Below are 17,383 nucleotides of genomic sequence, written 5' to 3' on the forward strand. Positions count from 1 at the left end.
ACACTACAGAGAGCCCTGACATGAAACAGCCGTGTCACACTCCCTCCACACAGCTGGCGTGGTCACTTGGCGTGGCAAGAGTAACTGGCAGCTGCAAAGCCCTTGTTTCTCAGGGCAGGAGTGCTCCCCACTTGTATTGCCAGGAGAAAAGAACACCATTTGGGAGGGAATTTCTGCAGGAATGTACTGTTAGATTCAGCAGAAAAATATAAACAAAGAATCCAAGATGAATCAGTTATTACAAGCGTGGTTTTGAACACACTGAGCACAATTAGCCTCATGTACAGTAATAGAGAATTAGTTACAGCAGACAGCTGCTACTATATTAAATACTTGCACACAAACCCAAAAAGACACATGGCAACTGGCAGCTGATAGAGCAAACCAACAAAGAATACTGAAAGGTAAAAGTGGGGAAGAAAAATTGATTTTATAAGGTTTTTTTTGTTGTGCCCCTCCTTTTTGTATTAAGAACATCTGAAAGGATAGGTCCTTTACCACTTTCTCGACAAGCAATTGATATAAAATAACCAGAAATGAAGCCTCCTTATGCCACAGTGAGGATGCTCACAGGAAATTAGAGCAATGGAATGGAAGTGTTTTAACTTCACATGAAAATCTCTTTCCTACATACATAAGATTAAAACAGATTGCAGGACTCATTCTACCTTGCACTTTTTAATTAGACAGACTGCTGGTACCGCAGGGGTTCTGAACACAGGCTCATTTTTTCTCCATGTCTGATGTCAGAGGCAACAAAGGGAAACAGAAGAGAAAGCAGCACTCCCATCTCTCCTGGCACCCAGGAAAGGAAGATAGGCCATTTCACACAAACATTTTGCCCTATCAGGCATGTATTTAGAAAGGACAGGCTGTTGTTAACTTTTTCTAAGGATGCCACTTGAGAAGCTTGAAATCATGCAGCTTTGTGCAAAATCAGTATTTGCCATACTGGTGCCTGTGTCAAGCTCAGAGATTTTTCCCAAAATGCTATTGGTTTTCTCCATAAGTTTGTTTCATTCCACCAAAGAATTCCAGGAAATTTATTTAAAGTTTCCTAAATTTTAACGGAATTCCTGGTGATAGTTTTCCAGTAAACCCTCCTCATTCTTCTCCCCTGTAGATAACATCAGGATCTAAAAGGTAAGAAAGCTTAGGAGTTTCCCACTGACCACTGTTTTACCAATTAAACGGTGCCCACCAGCAAATATCATGCAAGAGCTGAAAAGGAGGGTGCTGCTGTATGTCAGAAAGCACAAAATATGCATGGAGTTTACATGGAGTTAAACATGCAAGCAGAATCAACATGAAGATACAGAAAATGTGTCATCTGATTCCTTCTCATCATGGTTTCTCTGCAATATTTGCAATTCAGCATAAGCCATAGTAATGGACAGCATTTCATCAGAGTTAGATCATATTGAGGGTGCAAGCAAGCATCAAGAATTGAGAAGTATGGCCTTTCTGCCATGCATGAAATGACAGGAGAAACTTGCTTTGGCTTCTTTGTTTTCACCAAATGGCAACGAGGGCAGTGTTAGGTTTTCACTGTCATTTACACAAATCAGAAACTTCTTGCCTTGGGTTCTGCTGGCATGAGTGATGTGTTGAGATGAACCTCCTTCATTCAATGATGATCAAAGATGTGGAGGAACTAGCTACACTCTTCACTTTTCGTCCCAGCTCTGCTCAGAGGGCAAGATAGGACTTTAAGTCATCACTTAAAACTTTATCCTCATGGTTTGCCTAAGAAATCATTCAAGTGTGAAAATAACGCAGTCCTGCTGGTAGTAGACAGACTTGCTGTGCAGAAGTTATCATAATTACTGAAGTTGTCCAGCATCCTTTGGTGCCTTTCTCAGCAAGAGAAACAACATTTCTGTTCAGACATTCCAGCTTCTGCAGCTGGTGAGTAGGGAAGGCACTCTAAACCATACCTCAGTGATTTGGGTCCTTTCGGTGATTTCTTAAAAACTTAGAGATCTGGCAGGACACATAAAGGTTCAGATGGATTTGTTTTGTCTGCTTCAATGCAGTCTGGAAAACTCCCAGCAGCCCTTCTGGTGTATGGTGCCATTTGGGGTTATAAAATGCGCTGTTTCACTGTCGGAGGTTGCTTCAGTTTCGGTTGTCGAGCAGATCAAGCTCTGAATCCCAAAGAGGTATCTTCCTTGTAGGCTGGGACAAAAATAGTCAGCAATAGTTCAAGTCACAATGCTGATCCAAGACAGACTCAGCCAGATCCTCGTGGGTGTGATCCAAGGCAGTCACCAAAGAGCACTTCGAGCTATGACTAGGATTCTGGCTCCTGTTGCTATTAATAAAGTAATACGGCTGTAGCATCCAGCCATGCACATGAAAGCACTGTGTGAATTCCTAGTTCTCAGAGCCCTCAGCCTTCTGGTACTGCTGCTGGCTGGAGAGTGTGTGCATCCCACGGTGCAACTTCTGCACTTGGTCACGGAGAGCTTGGTTTGCTATATTGGAGGCAGAAACAGAAAATTGGGGAAAGACGCTCAGCCTCTCGATCAATTTATCAAACAGAGTGGAAATGTCTGTTTGCTATATTAAAGATAATGAGAGAAATTTGGTTTAACTCCCTTCACTCAGCCTGCTCAGGTATTCATGTGTGAAATTACCCAGGGGAAAAAGCCATAAGTCAGTGAAAGAACACCTATTGGCCTTAGCTTTGATGGGCTGTGCAGCGTATGCTACAAACTGAATTAGTCTGGAAAGCAGAGTTCACTGCATTGCACAGACCCACTGATGGGAAAGAAGAAAGTGGTGGAAACTGCCTGTCTGGAGAGCATGGATGGTGCCAGCAGAAATATGGAACTAGGTTAATTTCACTTGATATGTACATTTTTACCCCTCTTCATCAGTGTGATTCTGAGGAGGTCACTTTTCTCTGAGATTTAAAACTTGAATTAATGGACCTGATTTCTTTATTCATTTATGCAAAGATGTGAGGAACTGCCAGATGAGGTAGAGAAAAAGGTAGTTATTCCATTTCGTACTTTAGCACTGAATATGTGAAACATGACAATTATAAATTTTCTGTTAGTAATTTAACAAAAAAACCTTTTTAAAGATTTGAAAAGCACAGTTGGGTTGCCAGAGGATAGGAGCTGGGGTTCATACTACCTACCAAGAGATTCAGTGTGTGGCTTCTGTTTTGAAATACAAATGGTGTGTTGAAGTGCTGCAGCTCAAATAGTCTGCTCCTGCAACTATTTCCAGTTCAGTGGACTGAGTAAAACAGAATTTGCATTTTCATAACCGTTGTAATAATGTTCAAGATCATTATCATGATGGCTGAGCAAAAAACCAAAGTTAGCAAATCATTGAAGTTCTTTGTCTGCGTGGGCTTTTCTGCAGACTCACATCTGTCTCATTTTGTCACTTTGGATACTGTTTTGCCATGGTGTCAGTGGTAACATGGACATGGACATCTGTGGCAGCCAGAACTACTTGTCTGCAGATTCCCTTGTCAGGAGACAGTCAGCACAGCCTTTCCTAGATGTGATTTTTCCATGCTGTTTCTTTGGGCTTTCCCTTCTAAATTCATGACCTGTGTACTGAAGAATGACTCGCTCTCTCCAGACCAAGGCATGAATCTACTACCTTCTAAACAGTTTCCTTTCTAATTTTTTCTTCTTCTGTTACTGTCTAATCACTGACCAAGACAATGAAATCAGATTCACTCATTTCCCCATTAAGAAGCTTCCTTTTCTCCCACCTTTCCAAGTGGATTACTTTAAAGCATAATAGTAGAAGGGTTTTACCCATTGTGATTTAAGGATATATGAAAGACAAGTTTCACATGGACAGACAGTAAAAAGTAAAGGATAAAAACTGGTAGGGAGTAAATTTTGAAAGGTATAATAGTTTATTCTGGATTTTTTAAAAATACTAAGTTTTCAGGCTCCTTTATACTTTATTTTAGGAACCTTGTGATGCTTGACTTACTTGTAATTTTGATTGGCTTGCAACAAAAATGTTATAGAAATAAGCTAAATTTGTTTTGTAAACTTCATCTACACTTGTATGTAGCACTGCAGATATATTTGAGTTCCTTTCTTTTTTAACATGAAAGACTTTGTGCATAGATAACAGAAAGAGTAATTTCACCTTATATTTGCTGTGATCAGCTGGACCTTGCTGCTGCAGTGGTTTTCCTGGTGGGGTTCTGCAGCTGGACGTACTGGAGTGAGGCCACCATTGCTGCAGCCAAGCCACCAGCTTCCATAAACTCATCTGCTGAACCTGTACTGGTTCCTAGTGAACAACTCAGATAAATACCAGAAATGTCCACTCACCAGAATCATTGCTTGTTTTGAATGGCTGGCCAAATCTTGTTACCTGGTTATGTTTGTCTAGGTTTTGCTTTGTGTGTCTTATCTTCAAAATGACAGGCACCAAAGATGTGCTTTTCACATGCTGAAAGGTAATGTTAATTTAATGTAGGCCATTTTCACCACCAGTACTAAATGGTGTCTAGAGAAGGTTTTTTTGTGTGTTTTCATATTTTTTTAACATTTATGAATATCCTTATATGCTCTATATTGAATACTATTGATTGGGAAAGCATTTATAGACATGCAGATGTCAGAGCAGAGCAGATATGGATATTTAAACAGCAGATATGCTGTTTAAAAAGCTTTGGCAGATACTTTTCATGTCAGCCATTAAATCTGAAATGTTGTAAGGCGCTTTCCCTGCAAAGCAGATCTCTGCCTTCTCCTCAGAGGATCCCTATTCCCCATTTTTATTCTGTAAACTCATCTTTATTCAGTAACCATTATTATCTCTTTTAAATGGGTAAGAAGCTGGGGATCATCTAAATCATTGTGATTCACAAAATAAATTCACAGGTTGAAAATCAAATCCAGGGACTCAAGAGTTTTAGATCATTGACCCCACCACAAAGTCATCTGGTGTCTCAAATTAGCTCCATGGATAATCAAGTTTATATACATGTGTGCCTATATGTGTAGATATTAAATCCATAGCAAACTGTTTAATGATACAGAAACATGAGTTGACTTGTAGTCTGTTTAGGGTGTGTGACACTCATTAGCTAATCTGAGCTAACCAGTTTCCCTTGACCATGTTACTCTTTGAACAACTCAAAGTTATCCTGCACAGAATGGAGGGAAGGATTTGGAGAGGCATACAAATCTGGATATTTTAAAAACATTTTTTCTTAGAGGAAATATATTTCTACAGAAGACAATTCAGTAAAATGGAGCACAATATCATTCTCAAGCAGCTTTTTAGGCAGAGAGGAATTACACACTTCCCAAGAATCTGCAGTTTGGTACTGCAGTTGAGTAGAGAGTGGCAATGAAAAGTGCTCTTCCCTCACTTCATTTCTTAGGAATAGCTCTTTCTGCTGGTTTTGAATGTGTTTCTTTTTCCTGTCTATTAATAGCAAATCTCAGTAGATGAGGTTTGCAGATCAAGATTAAAAAAACCTCTAAAACCTACATAGCAATAGAGTGTGCTTGGAAATCTTATCTTCCATAAATTTCAGCTGGAATTTCAGCAGATTTCAGCTGCAGTGTGAGTAGCACAGTACAGTGATGAATAAATCTTGTATTTGGGGAACTAAGTCTGCATCTTTCCATTGCACTGATGGATTCACTGCTGTTTTAATAGGAGGAAAATGCCCATTTGTTTCAAAGGGGTTTGGATGAGTCTGACAGAGTATTGACAAAAAAACAGATTTGCCATATACTTCAGTATATATTCCTATATTAACCTCACTGACTACCCTTCTACTTCAGTGTTGCAGAGAGCTGCTGCACAAATGAATTCAGCCTGAACCTTGTTTCTAAGGAAGGTAAAAAGGAAGGAATTGTCATAGGACTCTCAGAGTGCAGGTCTCTTTGAGCTAGCTGTGCATAGATACCAAAGACAAATGTTTCACAGACCTTTGTTTAGATTTCTCCAAGCTATGCCCAAACCCTTTCTCCCAGACTGGAGAGCTGCCACAAGGGAGGACACTACCATGGAAAGAATATTATCAGCCAAAAGAACCCACTGGCAGGAAGCCCCTGAGAGAGGAAATAGCTGTATGGCCAGGAGGAGGGGGATATGATAGAGCTGGAGCCATGAACCAAAGCAAAAATAAATGTATTTTGTCTGGGCAGCTCCTAGAACAAGAAAAAAAGCACATTTAGCTGCTGGAAGCCCCACAGATTCCTCACAGCAGGACACAAGGCAATCACAGATCTGGCTGGCACTCTGGCTGTGCAGTGGGCCAAGCCAATTGGCTGGCTGGGGTGAGAAATTCAAGCATAAGGTGGGAATAAGGGACAGTGGGAAACTAGGGATGGGAAACTAGATGCATTTGGCTCCTGAGATTTGCTTGAGATTAGTCAACTTCACTGCTGCCAAGTGATACTTGAGTTCAAATACAAAGTGAAAGAGGGGAAGAAAGTGCTGAGAACAAAATTGTACTGAAATGGAGCGGGAAAAATCAACCAGAAGTTTCTTTGGAATTATTGACTTGTGTTTGATTGCCACATGGGGGAGACCTGGGCTTAAACAGATCTATCAGAGCTGTGTCTCATGGAAGGAATCCTTCAGCAGACACAGGGTGAGGCTCAACAGTGTCTCTGTGACTGGTGGGACCGCTGGGTGGTTTCATCAAATTGTGCTGCCAGACAATACGTGAGGGTGACATACATGTTAAAGAACAATTAAAAAAAGCTGATGAAAAGCAAAACTCGCCCTACCCTCTGATCCTTCTGAGATACTTTAAAAGCTTTCCCCATTTTGGTATTTTCCCTGTTAAACATGCATACTGGATATGCGAAACACACACATATGTGCCACCACAGGTTATGTGACCAAAGCTTTCAGAGATACTCAGGATTAGTAGAAAGGCCAAATGCTTCCTCAGGCAGCAGATTGGATGGAGATTTTGTAGGTTTATGAAACAGCAACAAATTAGCATCACTGCAAATTTAGCTTAAGTAAAATTTGCTTTCTCCACAGTGGTAATTTCTTTAAGCATAAAAAGCAGAATTACTCAAAAACTTTCAAGATAATATAGTCCATTCTGTCTATTTTGTGCTGTGCTAAAGTGATCCAGAGGAAACAAATGGGGCATCCATCAAAGCAGAGTCAGTCAGGATTAATGAACACACTTGCAGATGCCTTTACATAAAATCCTGAAGTACCTCATGGAGCAGCTAATAGCAGGTTGCAGGTAGTTGATGGTGTTCAGGTACAGATTCCTGACAGCTGCAGAATACAGGCACTTCTGGAAGTTCCACTGAATACCAATCATTTATATCCCCAACAAGGTGGCTGTGCAATTTGTCCTTCATGGTTTCTCACATACAGCATTCATGAAGAAATAACTCGTAGTCTAGGATCAGGAGGCAAGTCATATGGGCTTAAAGCCATTTTTGTGTTCCCTGTAGCCAGAACCCAGTATCTAAAGCTACTACCCAATGGTCTGTGCTTTTGAAACCCTGTCTTTTGCCTTTAGCTTTATCTGCAAGGGCTAATAAGTTGCCAAAAAGGTTCTTTGTGTTGTATTTTTAGTCCAGACACAAGTCTGTATATGTCAAAAAATTCAGTCTGACCTCTGATCTAGTGAAGCTGTGTGCCAAAATATGTGTACTTGAGCTTTCAGTTAGCTGCCCTCCATGTGTACTTTCAAACCTCATAATGTCAACACAGAGCATGTTTCACAGCGGAAGTTCATCCTGTCCAAACTCACATTAAGTCTTCTAGCACCTGCTTTCTGTTCACAAGCAAGAAAAGCTACAGACAGGGTAGTTTTTAAGTGACTTAATTAAAAATATATATTTATATATATATATATATATATATAAATTCCTATTGAAATTATTATTTAATTCTATTTTTATATTTCCAACAGCACGTTAACTTCACAGACATGTGGTTTAGCTGTAACTAACTTCAGGTTTGTCCACTGCTTGTCTGACAACTGTAGGTGATGGTACCTCACACTGGAGCTGGAGAAACCTGGACTTAGAGGAGTAGCTGGCTTGTCTAAAAGCATAAAATAATCAGCTTTGGGTCTGTGACCAAAACTCAGCTTTCCCCAGACCCAGCCAGTCAATACTTAACATGCCTGGCCCAGGGGAAGGCACTAGTTAGCTCTTGGTTATGGAGGACAGGGGAACTGGGGGGAGTAAATCAACTTCCAAGGAGTCATTCCCATAAAAATTCAACATCCACATGATAGGGAGTTTGTTCTGTGCAGTGCATGCCAAAACAAGGATCTGTGCCTAACCCTGTCTTTGGGTCTTCATGAGCTCGGGTTAATTTGTGCCGTGTCTAATGACTCCACTGTTATTTCTGCTCAGTTTTCAGGACTTTACTTGTTGTCATTCTTCACGATCCTTGTTGGGCTGATGCTCTACTCCTCCACATCCACCTACGTAGCCCAGGATCCTCGGGTGTACAAGCAGTTTCGAAACCCTTCCGGACCTGTTGTAGACCTGCCAGCCACCAGCCAGATGGAGCCTTCGGTGACATACACCAGCCTGGGGCAGGAGACAGAAGAGGAGCCCCACGTTAGAGTCGCTTAAACCCAGGACTGTTGATCACCTACTGACAGTGGAGCTCGTATATCCATTATCTCTGTATTGTACATAGAGAAAGGTATTTACCAGGTGCAGTTACGCTGGTGAGCTGCAAGGTAGCAAATAAGGAAAGCTCATACAGACACAAATTGATTGTTCCAGGGTGTTCCTTGCAAGGAGATGCCAGTCCCTCGTTTACAAAATGAACAGCATGTTTGCGATACAAACTGCTGTGTAGGAATCAGTTAATGTCAAACTACCTGTGAAAGATATTCAATATATAAGATGAAATTACAAAAAAAAGAAGTTCATAGAAGTGTGTTTTACACACACAGAGTGATATTATGCCTAAGCCACACCAGCTGTGGAAAACACGCCTTTTTACAGCAAATACACTTTGTGCAGTCACTGTTAATTTCTCTCTAAAATTTGTTTGTTTGCACAAAACAGATGGGTTAGTCGTGGTAACAACACCCTGACACATTTTTGCTAGCAACTTGGATTTGGTGAGGGAAATACAGTGAGTTCCTCTGTGCTATCTGTCTGGTTGCCCTTTCTAGGTAATCTGATCCATGAATCCAGAGAAGGGACAACTTACAATATCCGTCTCTATTCTAGGAATAGGTATAAGGCGAGCATTTTAGCCTTTCTATATTTGCAGAAGTGAAGTACTCAAGCATTGACCTCTCTATGATCCATGGCAGATTTCCTGGTGGCCAAGGTTCTGCATCAGGTGACAGGGAGTCAGTTTCTCTGTAGTCATGACTCAACACAGATTTCTTACTTTATGAAATTTTAACCTGTAGAAAGAAAAACGCATTTTCTAGTTTCCTATGTATTGTACCTCTCCATGGAAAGATGACATATCATGTGGATCAGGGCACTTATTTTAGATACTCCGTGCATCGAGGGTGCCTTTTGCTGCTCCAGTTTGCTTAGTTTCCCGTGGTTCATTATTCTAACAATAGCTATTTAGAAATGTGTCAGTTTTTCACCAAAACCCACAGATTGTAAAAATCAGGAAGATTAAGAGAGGAATTCACGAGCAGAAAGACCTGACCATCTGCTGGTGTTGCTGCAGTAGCATAAAGGCATTTTACTGGCAGGGTGCAGCCAATTATTTTTCATTAACTGTGAAGCAAGCAGAAGAATTCAGCAGTTTTCTTACATTCCTGGGGACGTGTGAAAATAGTAAGGGTGTGCTCCACTCTTCTGTACACAACTGTACTTCTGCCTCAGTAGCCTTACCAGAATGGGGGAAATCTTAGTCACCACCATGAAAAATCCATTTTTGCCTGTATGTTTGCTCTTCTGAGAGCCCAGTACAAGGAAATCGTTATTTCAATATCCTTTATCTATTTTTGATTTAAAATTAAGGAGGATGAGGTGTTCCTGTGTCTGACAATAGGTGAGGAATCTAGGAGAGATCTTGGTTTTATTCACCACTCTGCCACATCTTTGCATGAATCCTTGGGCATGACTTACCTTCTGTGTGGCTGAGTTTCCCAATCAGTATACAGGGGAATAATGACATTTTACCTACCTCACAGAGGTGCTATGGGACCAAGTTATTTTAAAACGCTCCAGGATCTTCAGAAAGGAGTTTAAGGAGCACATAGCAGTGCTGTAAAAGCGAGTATACAGTCGTTGTATCTGAAAATGGAGTTTACGGCATGGTTGATGAATATTTTGCTTGCGGGCATAGAAGGTGAATTTGATTTGAGTGTTATTCTGCTGAAAAAGACTGTTTCAAGCCAAAATGTAGACCTTCATGTTTGAAAAATACAACTTACCTATTTCTATTTAAAAAAGGAGAAAAAAATCAATCTATACACTGGAGATTAGAAAGGTCATACAGTTCAACTAAGCAGGATGAATTTCTGCTGAGGTAACATTCATTTTTTTATACTCCTGTTCTGCTTTAATATAGAAGGAACTTCCCTGAAGCAGACTGAGAGAAGTGTATATATGCATAATAGACATGAAGTGGCAAATGTCAAAATGCTCTTGAACAGCGCAAGTATGCTGTATCTTATTCTTACTGTGGAGAAGAGGTGATTTTTTTCCCACTGTGTTTAGGCTGTCTGCCACAACCCTGCTGCACCTGAGGGAAGGTTCTGCAATATTTCCAAATCATGCCCAAAACTAGCCCAAAAGCTTTGGTTAAGTTCCCTTGGTATTAAACTAGCAAACGTATGATTTTTTTTTTTCCTGCCTTCTATTTTTTTAATCTCTTCAGCACTCATGTTTCCAAAATTTTTTTCCTTAAATTTTTTGAGGATTTGAGGATTAAAACAATATGATGTTGAAGATTAAAAAAACACAAAACATAAAAACCACTGAATTCCCACAGAAGAACAAGGTCTGTATTCTGGGGATATTAAGGAAAGTCTAAATGAAAACAATAAAAAACACAAGAAAGATTCCTTGACACTTCAGGGTAAGATCCTTGGGTCGAGCCCTGTGAGAGCTTTGACGTAAGGTGGATTTCATACATTCCCTAGGAGAAGGGGTCTGATTACAATCATGGCTCCCTCAGGTGCCCAGAGGCACACTGGTGGGCATCTGTCATCTCAGTCTTTTTTGCTACCTTTTGTACCAATTAAATACCTTTCTCTGAACATTAGTCCCCGTGTTGGTCTGAGAACCTTGAGGATTGTGTGCGTGTGTGTTTCATGTTTACAGTTCCTTCCTTTTGCATAACTGTTTTGATTAATTTCCTTATTAGTATTTATTTTAAGCCAAATGTTTGTAGTCCTTCGGCCTCCCCCTCCTCATTTTTCTGACACTAACTTGTAGATGTTTGTTAGAGTCTTCTGCGAAACAGCTGGGCAGGAGGGAGCTCCTGGCCATGTCACGGGGCTGGGAGTTAGTTTCTCCTTACAAGGGGTTGCCATCCATGGGTGGCTGAGAGGTGCCACCTGGGGTGGTTTTACCAGGCTATTCTGAAAGGCTCTGTTGTACAGGAATAAGTCATGAATGTTTCAGTGAGCGCTCTGCTACCAGCCACCACCCCCTGTGCTTCTCGCACAGGAGGAGTTTGATGCGCAAAGCGGGGCTGCTTCGCTGTCTGCGTTTCCCAATAAAAAAGGTGGATGCTCGGATTAGCACCAGGGCGCTAGTCCTGGATGGACCTCGAAGGAAGACAGTAGTATAGCTTTACAAATAACTGTGTTGACTGAAAAAGCTGAGGTCTGGTGGAGGAAAACATTCCTTCTGCCCGCTTGTGTTCTGCAGTCGGAGCCCTCAGTGCGCACCAGCAAAGGCTCGGCTATCTAACGGCAGCTACTCTCCGTGTTGCGTAGGACGTCTCTAGCTCCGCATAGCTCCTTGCCTGAACAAACTGAAACTCTCTGATACTGCTGGCCCTGGGCAGCCCTTAGCAAGACTGATGTCATTTTCTGATACCGGATGAAAACCCTCACTGGGAGACAGACCTTGTCTTTGTTCCAGCTATAAAGTTTCGAAACATGCAACGATAGACCAAGCAATTGAAAATTTTGCACCACTGTGTCATAAGAAGAAGTTTCAATGTATAGTGTAGAGATTGCTAACTTGTGCTATTAACATTTTGACAAGCGTGTAGTATTGTTTTCTTTCCTTTTTTTTTTTTTTCTGAAAACCATTTAGTATTCCTGAGCTAGCTACAAATATGAATTTTACCCCATGGGTAGGATTTTATTGTTAAATGCCATAATAAAGCACACTAATCTTGACACCGCAAATGGAAGTATGAACCAAAACCAAAACCAGGCAAACAAAATCCCAACCCCAAATCCTGCATTGAGAAGCTGAATAAACCTTTCTCCATTTTGATATTTGCATGCACCTATATGGACTGGCTGTGGCAATGTAATGCCTGTATAATGTTTTCAAATAAAAAAAAAATAAATGCTTTATGAAAGCGGGGTTGTTGATTTCTTGTTTCCTTTCTGCTATCTTAGCCTAAAATGATTTTTCAGAAGTGTAAATCGTGAATGCAATTTTTGCTGTGCTCAGGACTTCTTTCCCTTGTGAGGTGGTTAACCTAGAACTCTTTCCAAGGTGTCTAAGGATAGATGCCATCAGGCATCCTCAAGTGTCTTTCCTGGCCCCAGAGCACTGGTCCAGAAGGATAAGAGTATTCCTGCATACCCTCTGTCTTAACCTACCATTTCCCTAGGGCTAGCTTAGGTATCCTGATAGTCACTGCCTTCATTTGGAGACAAAACCACTCTCTCCACTGCCTTCCAGAAATTATTAATTAATCTAGAATTAATCTGACAAGTGCATGATATTGAAAGGCTTCTCTGGCAGAGTTTACTGAATGTGAACAGCTGCCTTTCCCAGCCCTTCCTTCCAGGCTGCCCTACACTGCAACACTACACCCAGGTGAGTCCTGAAAAGAAAGGATGGAGACAAAATTTAGGTGCTGGGGGAAAGGGAGTGTCAGGAAGAGCAGAATTAGGAAAAGAAAAAAAAATAAGACTTTGACTCACTGAAAGTTTGCATGGACAGAAAAGGAAGATCTTTAGTGTGTTAGAGCAAGGGGTTTTATAAACATGTATTCATTCACTTCTAAGAGTGTTTGCCAGCATATGCACCCCTCCATCCCCCTATGCCTGCTGTCTCCCTGGGAAACTCTGCATCAGTATTTCTCACATACTTCACTGCTGGGAGTATAAAAGGGAATGGAGAGTGGTGAGCTCATTTCCAGCCACTCCTTGCACTGCAACTGCACAGAGCCCAGATGTTACAAAGCCAGCAGTGCTGCACCCATGTGCTGGTTGATGTCTGATATTCCACTGTGAATGTTTCCTAAGTTATAGAGCTCCAGAAAGCGAGTTAGTGTGCACAGCTTTATCATACTAATGATCAACTACTAGTTGATTTGCATTTTCCTCCAAATCTTCTCAAGAGACTCTGGCATTACAAAATTATCCTTTTATTGCCTGGCTAGAATTCAGCCTGAGTGCTTGAGTCATATGAATAGTAATTGCATGGAATTACCCTAAAAATAGATTATAAATAGGCATTAATGAATCTTTCTGTTCTTAAATCAAACACGTTTTAACACTGAAGGACACTCAATCAGCTTAAAGCTGCCAGTCTCCCTTTGTTTTTGTTTATTTAGAACTAGTTTTCCAAAACATTACAAACCCAAAGCTGAATGCTTAGCAGCAATATGTTGTGGCATACAAACAAGGAAGCAGTGCTTTTACAGCTAGAAAAGTTTTGTTATGTCTGCTCTGCAATTATAAACACAATAATTGTCAAATAATAACTAAGCCAAACCTTTGTGAAAGGGAACACCTCTGCTTACACAGTTATAGGCCTGTTCCCTCAGCAATTGGAAAGAGGGTTCCAAATGTCAGCAATGCAGCAATAATGACAATATTGAAGTAGAGCATTGTCCTTGTCACCCTCCTCCAATCTGAAGTGCAGGCTCATGCACTGTGGTATTTCTTGTTTAAAATCCTGCTATATGGAAGATATTAATGCTACAGGGCTGGAATCGCTAATCAGTGATTAGTCACGGACTGGCTGTGAGCCACCACCAGGAGACAAAACCCTACAAATTGGCCACAAAAATCCAGTGGTAACTCTTAGATAACTTGCACTGCAGTTGGCATTTCAGTTTCACTAAAATGCCCACAGTGCTTCTTCAGGCCACATCACTCTGATGCTCAGGGCACCTTCCACAGCCTTAGGGAACACCACAGGTGCCCAGTGATCCCAGTGAGGTCACTTGGCTGGGTGCAGGGAGGAACCACTACCCCTCTGCTGCCTCTCACAGAGGCATTTCCCTCCGTGAGGAAGAGCCCCTGATACCACTGCTATGATGCAGCAACCAGGTGGAGGAAAGAAACTGGCTGAAAGCAAATATTGAGGTCTGAAGTGAAAAGTCAGCACCCTGTGCAGTCCTTTCTGCTGTAAAACCATACATTTGCTATTATTTGGAGGTATTACTTTTTTCTTACCCTAGAAGTTCCCTTTTTAACTAAGGCCCAGGTTCCTCTGGTATCCATGAGGTCAACATTTGGCCCTTTATGAATAGTCTAATAGAATCTCTTTAATACAGATATTGTCAATCCTACATACTATACAAATATTTTAGGTTGAGACCAGGTGAATCTGATTTTATTGGATTTATAAATTATATTCTACTTAAGTTATTATTATACTTTATGAATTTTTTTCTACTGATTTATAACCTTGAGCTGTAGTTGACTTCTTTTGTCACTCCTTATTGTGTATGATGACCTCAGGCAATTTCCTAGTGCTACCCTGATCATAATAATGCATTATTAATTCCTTACTGCTAAATACATTATTTATATTAACTACTGCATTTTATTCCCCCCATCTTGATAGCAGCAAACTCATCAGATTTTGACATAACTGCAAAGTTGTCAGTATGAATTCAGCTCCTCCTTCCCATGTGCAACATGTACATGCTTGTCAAGAGCAAAATACTGGATTTACCATGGTTAAATAATGTCTTCTTTTATTCTAGACCTTAGCAGAGAAAGATAATGAACGTGTTCTGAGTTTACCTGAGCACTGAAGCACTAAGTGATTCAATGACTACATCAGAGACACTCTGAATGCAGAATAACTGGGATTTTTACAGGTGTGGAATGCCTGCAAGCCCATGGATCAGCGTTATGTGAGGTCATGCATATTTAACTTCCCACTGCCTATAGTAGCCAGCATCACAGAAGCCTGGCTGCTTACCAGATCCATAAAAATCAGCAATCAGCATTTGCATGTTCTTAAAATTAGTGCTTGCCTAAATGAACTTACTAAGTGAGAAGGGGGAAGGGAATGGGCTAAAGACAACAATAATCTGAAGAGCCTCATTACGTGACTCGCTGTGAGCTGTGGCTTGAACTATCTAAGGTAGTTCTTGGCATTAAACAGATTTCTGGATGCTAAATAGGTCACACATGTATGCAGCCATTGGAGTGAATTCCGTGAGTCTTTATGTCCCCATACACTGTCTGTGAGCCTGCACTGTACTTGAACAGAGAGTACCCACAGGACTGTACCCACAATTTTGTTCATTTAAAACTGTTGCAGCAGGATTGATTTAATGACTAAGTTGACAAGGAGCATTGGTGCTGCAGGACCTGCTTTGACTTTGCATCCTCAGGTGACACCACATCTTTGGATGATATGCACTGCCACATCAGCCCACAAAGCATTTGGAAAATTCAAATTTTGAGTCTTTATTTTAGCCTTGAGCTTTAATACAACATACAACAAAGAGGGATTAAAAGTGAAATGGGTATATATGGAAAGAGGACAGCACTTATCTTCCTACTCCTCTGTTACCCAGTTTGACAATCATTTTCCCCAGGTCACCATCCACCAATCTCCACATGGCCAAAATAACTGCTAAGCTCATCTTCACCTCTTTGGTCTAAGTTACACCCTTCTGAATCACTCACTTAAGTGAATTCATCCACAGCTTCAAGACCCTCAGCTACCCTCCCTCTCCCTCCCAGTCTGGCCAAGAGAGTGGGTCCTCTGCCTACTCACTGACCTTGCATACAAACATCTCGCTGCTTTATTGCTGCTATAGCCCAGCCAAGGGGGCTCCTGGCCTCAAAACAGAGGCTGCTGGTCACAGAATATTTGAACAGGAGTTTCTTTCGGTTTCTGTACAAATGTCAGATTCCAGCCCCACTCCATTGCAACTGAAGATACTGAAAAAAAAAAAAAATTAACATTAAAAAAAAAAAAACAAAAACCTGCTCTTCTACTATATGATATTCAGCCAATGGCATACCAGCATGGTATGAAACCAGTCACAGGAGATTCAAAAACAATGTGCATTTCCCTGCCATTTGATTTACAGTGAAGGTGAAGGAAGAGTGGCTGATGGAGGATTAGTTACAGGTACACTTCAGGTGATTGGCTCTGGCAAGTCAGCAACAAGAGTAGTTGTATTACTTGGACTGAGCAAGTGAGGGTAATCCACATCATTCTGTCCTCATGGAAGAGACCAACATAAAAAGCAAAATGCCTCTCCAGCTTGCAATTACTTAAATTATTAACAGAGATGGCATGGATGATCCATTTATATATAGACAGATTGGCTTCCTCTCCTGCAGCTCTTGTTTTCCTCTCCAGTTTCTCTGTCTGGTCTCACCAAAGAAAGGCTTAATTACACTAAAAAAATAAGAAAAGAGAGAAAAATAAAGGTAAGTTTATCCAAGATATAACCACATCTCCTTCTCCTTGTACAAATGTCTCCTTGAACTACATTTGGTGCAAACATGAACTGTGGCTGAGCTGGCATTTCTCTCCCCACGCTGGGAGGAGGACTGTGAGTCCTCAGCCCCCAAACCTCAATCTTCCCTTCTACCACAGACCTTCATTTCTGTGAGACGATGGAGAGATGCAGCTGAGTTCCTTTTATTTCCCCTGGGTGTAGGAGGAAGGATGTGTGCCCAAGACAGCACAAGAAATCTTGTCCTGCTACAGCTTCTCGAGTTCAGATTTTGTTGCTAGATACGGGGCCGTGCTCTGCAGAGCCAGCAGCCTGGCACCTGCCATAGGTTTACTTTAATTGGAGTCACTGTGGCAAGCTGCTGATCTGAAGAAAGTAATTGCAGCAGCTGCAAAGGCTTCTCTCTACTGCTGTAGAGGGGTAAATATCCCTGTCAGCTACAGCATGGGTATTTCATTATGACAAGGGAATGCTGATGGACTTTGCTCTGAATTTGCGTCATGAAATACCAGGGAGCAGTTACACAACCATTAAAAAAATACTGTAGCACTCCCATTTTAACTGGTGCATCTTCCTTGTGAGTTTTCCATTCTTT

General features: G+C 41.2%; 1 protein-coding gene across 1 annotated transcript in view; it reads left to right on the top strand.

Annotated features, from left to right (window-relative positions):
* The window catches only part of SLC35F1 (solute carrier family 35 member F1), a 226,086-nt gene extending 213,612 nt beyond the window's left edge, over window positions 1-12,474 (top strand). The window contains exon 8 of the mRNA XM_086876879.1: window positions 8,352-12,474. Within this exon, the coding sequence (XP_086733005.1) occupies window positions 8,352-8,576 (225 nt within the window). The 3' untranslated portion in view covers window positions 8,577-12,474. The remainder of the gene's footprint in view (window positions 1-8,351) is intronic.
* Window positions 12,475-17,383: the final 4,909 nt, after the last annotated feature.

Source organism: Cyanistes caeruleus, chromosome 2 (assembly GCF_971803275.1).
Source record: "Cyanistes caeruleus chromosome 2, bCyaCae1.hap1.1, whole genome shotgun sequence".
NCBI lineage: Eukaryota > Metazoa > Chordata > Aves > Passeriformes > Paridae > Cyanistes > Cyanistes caeruleus.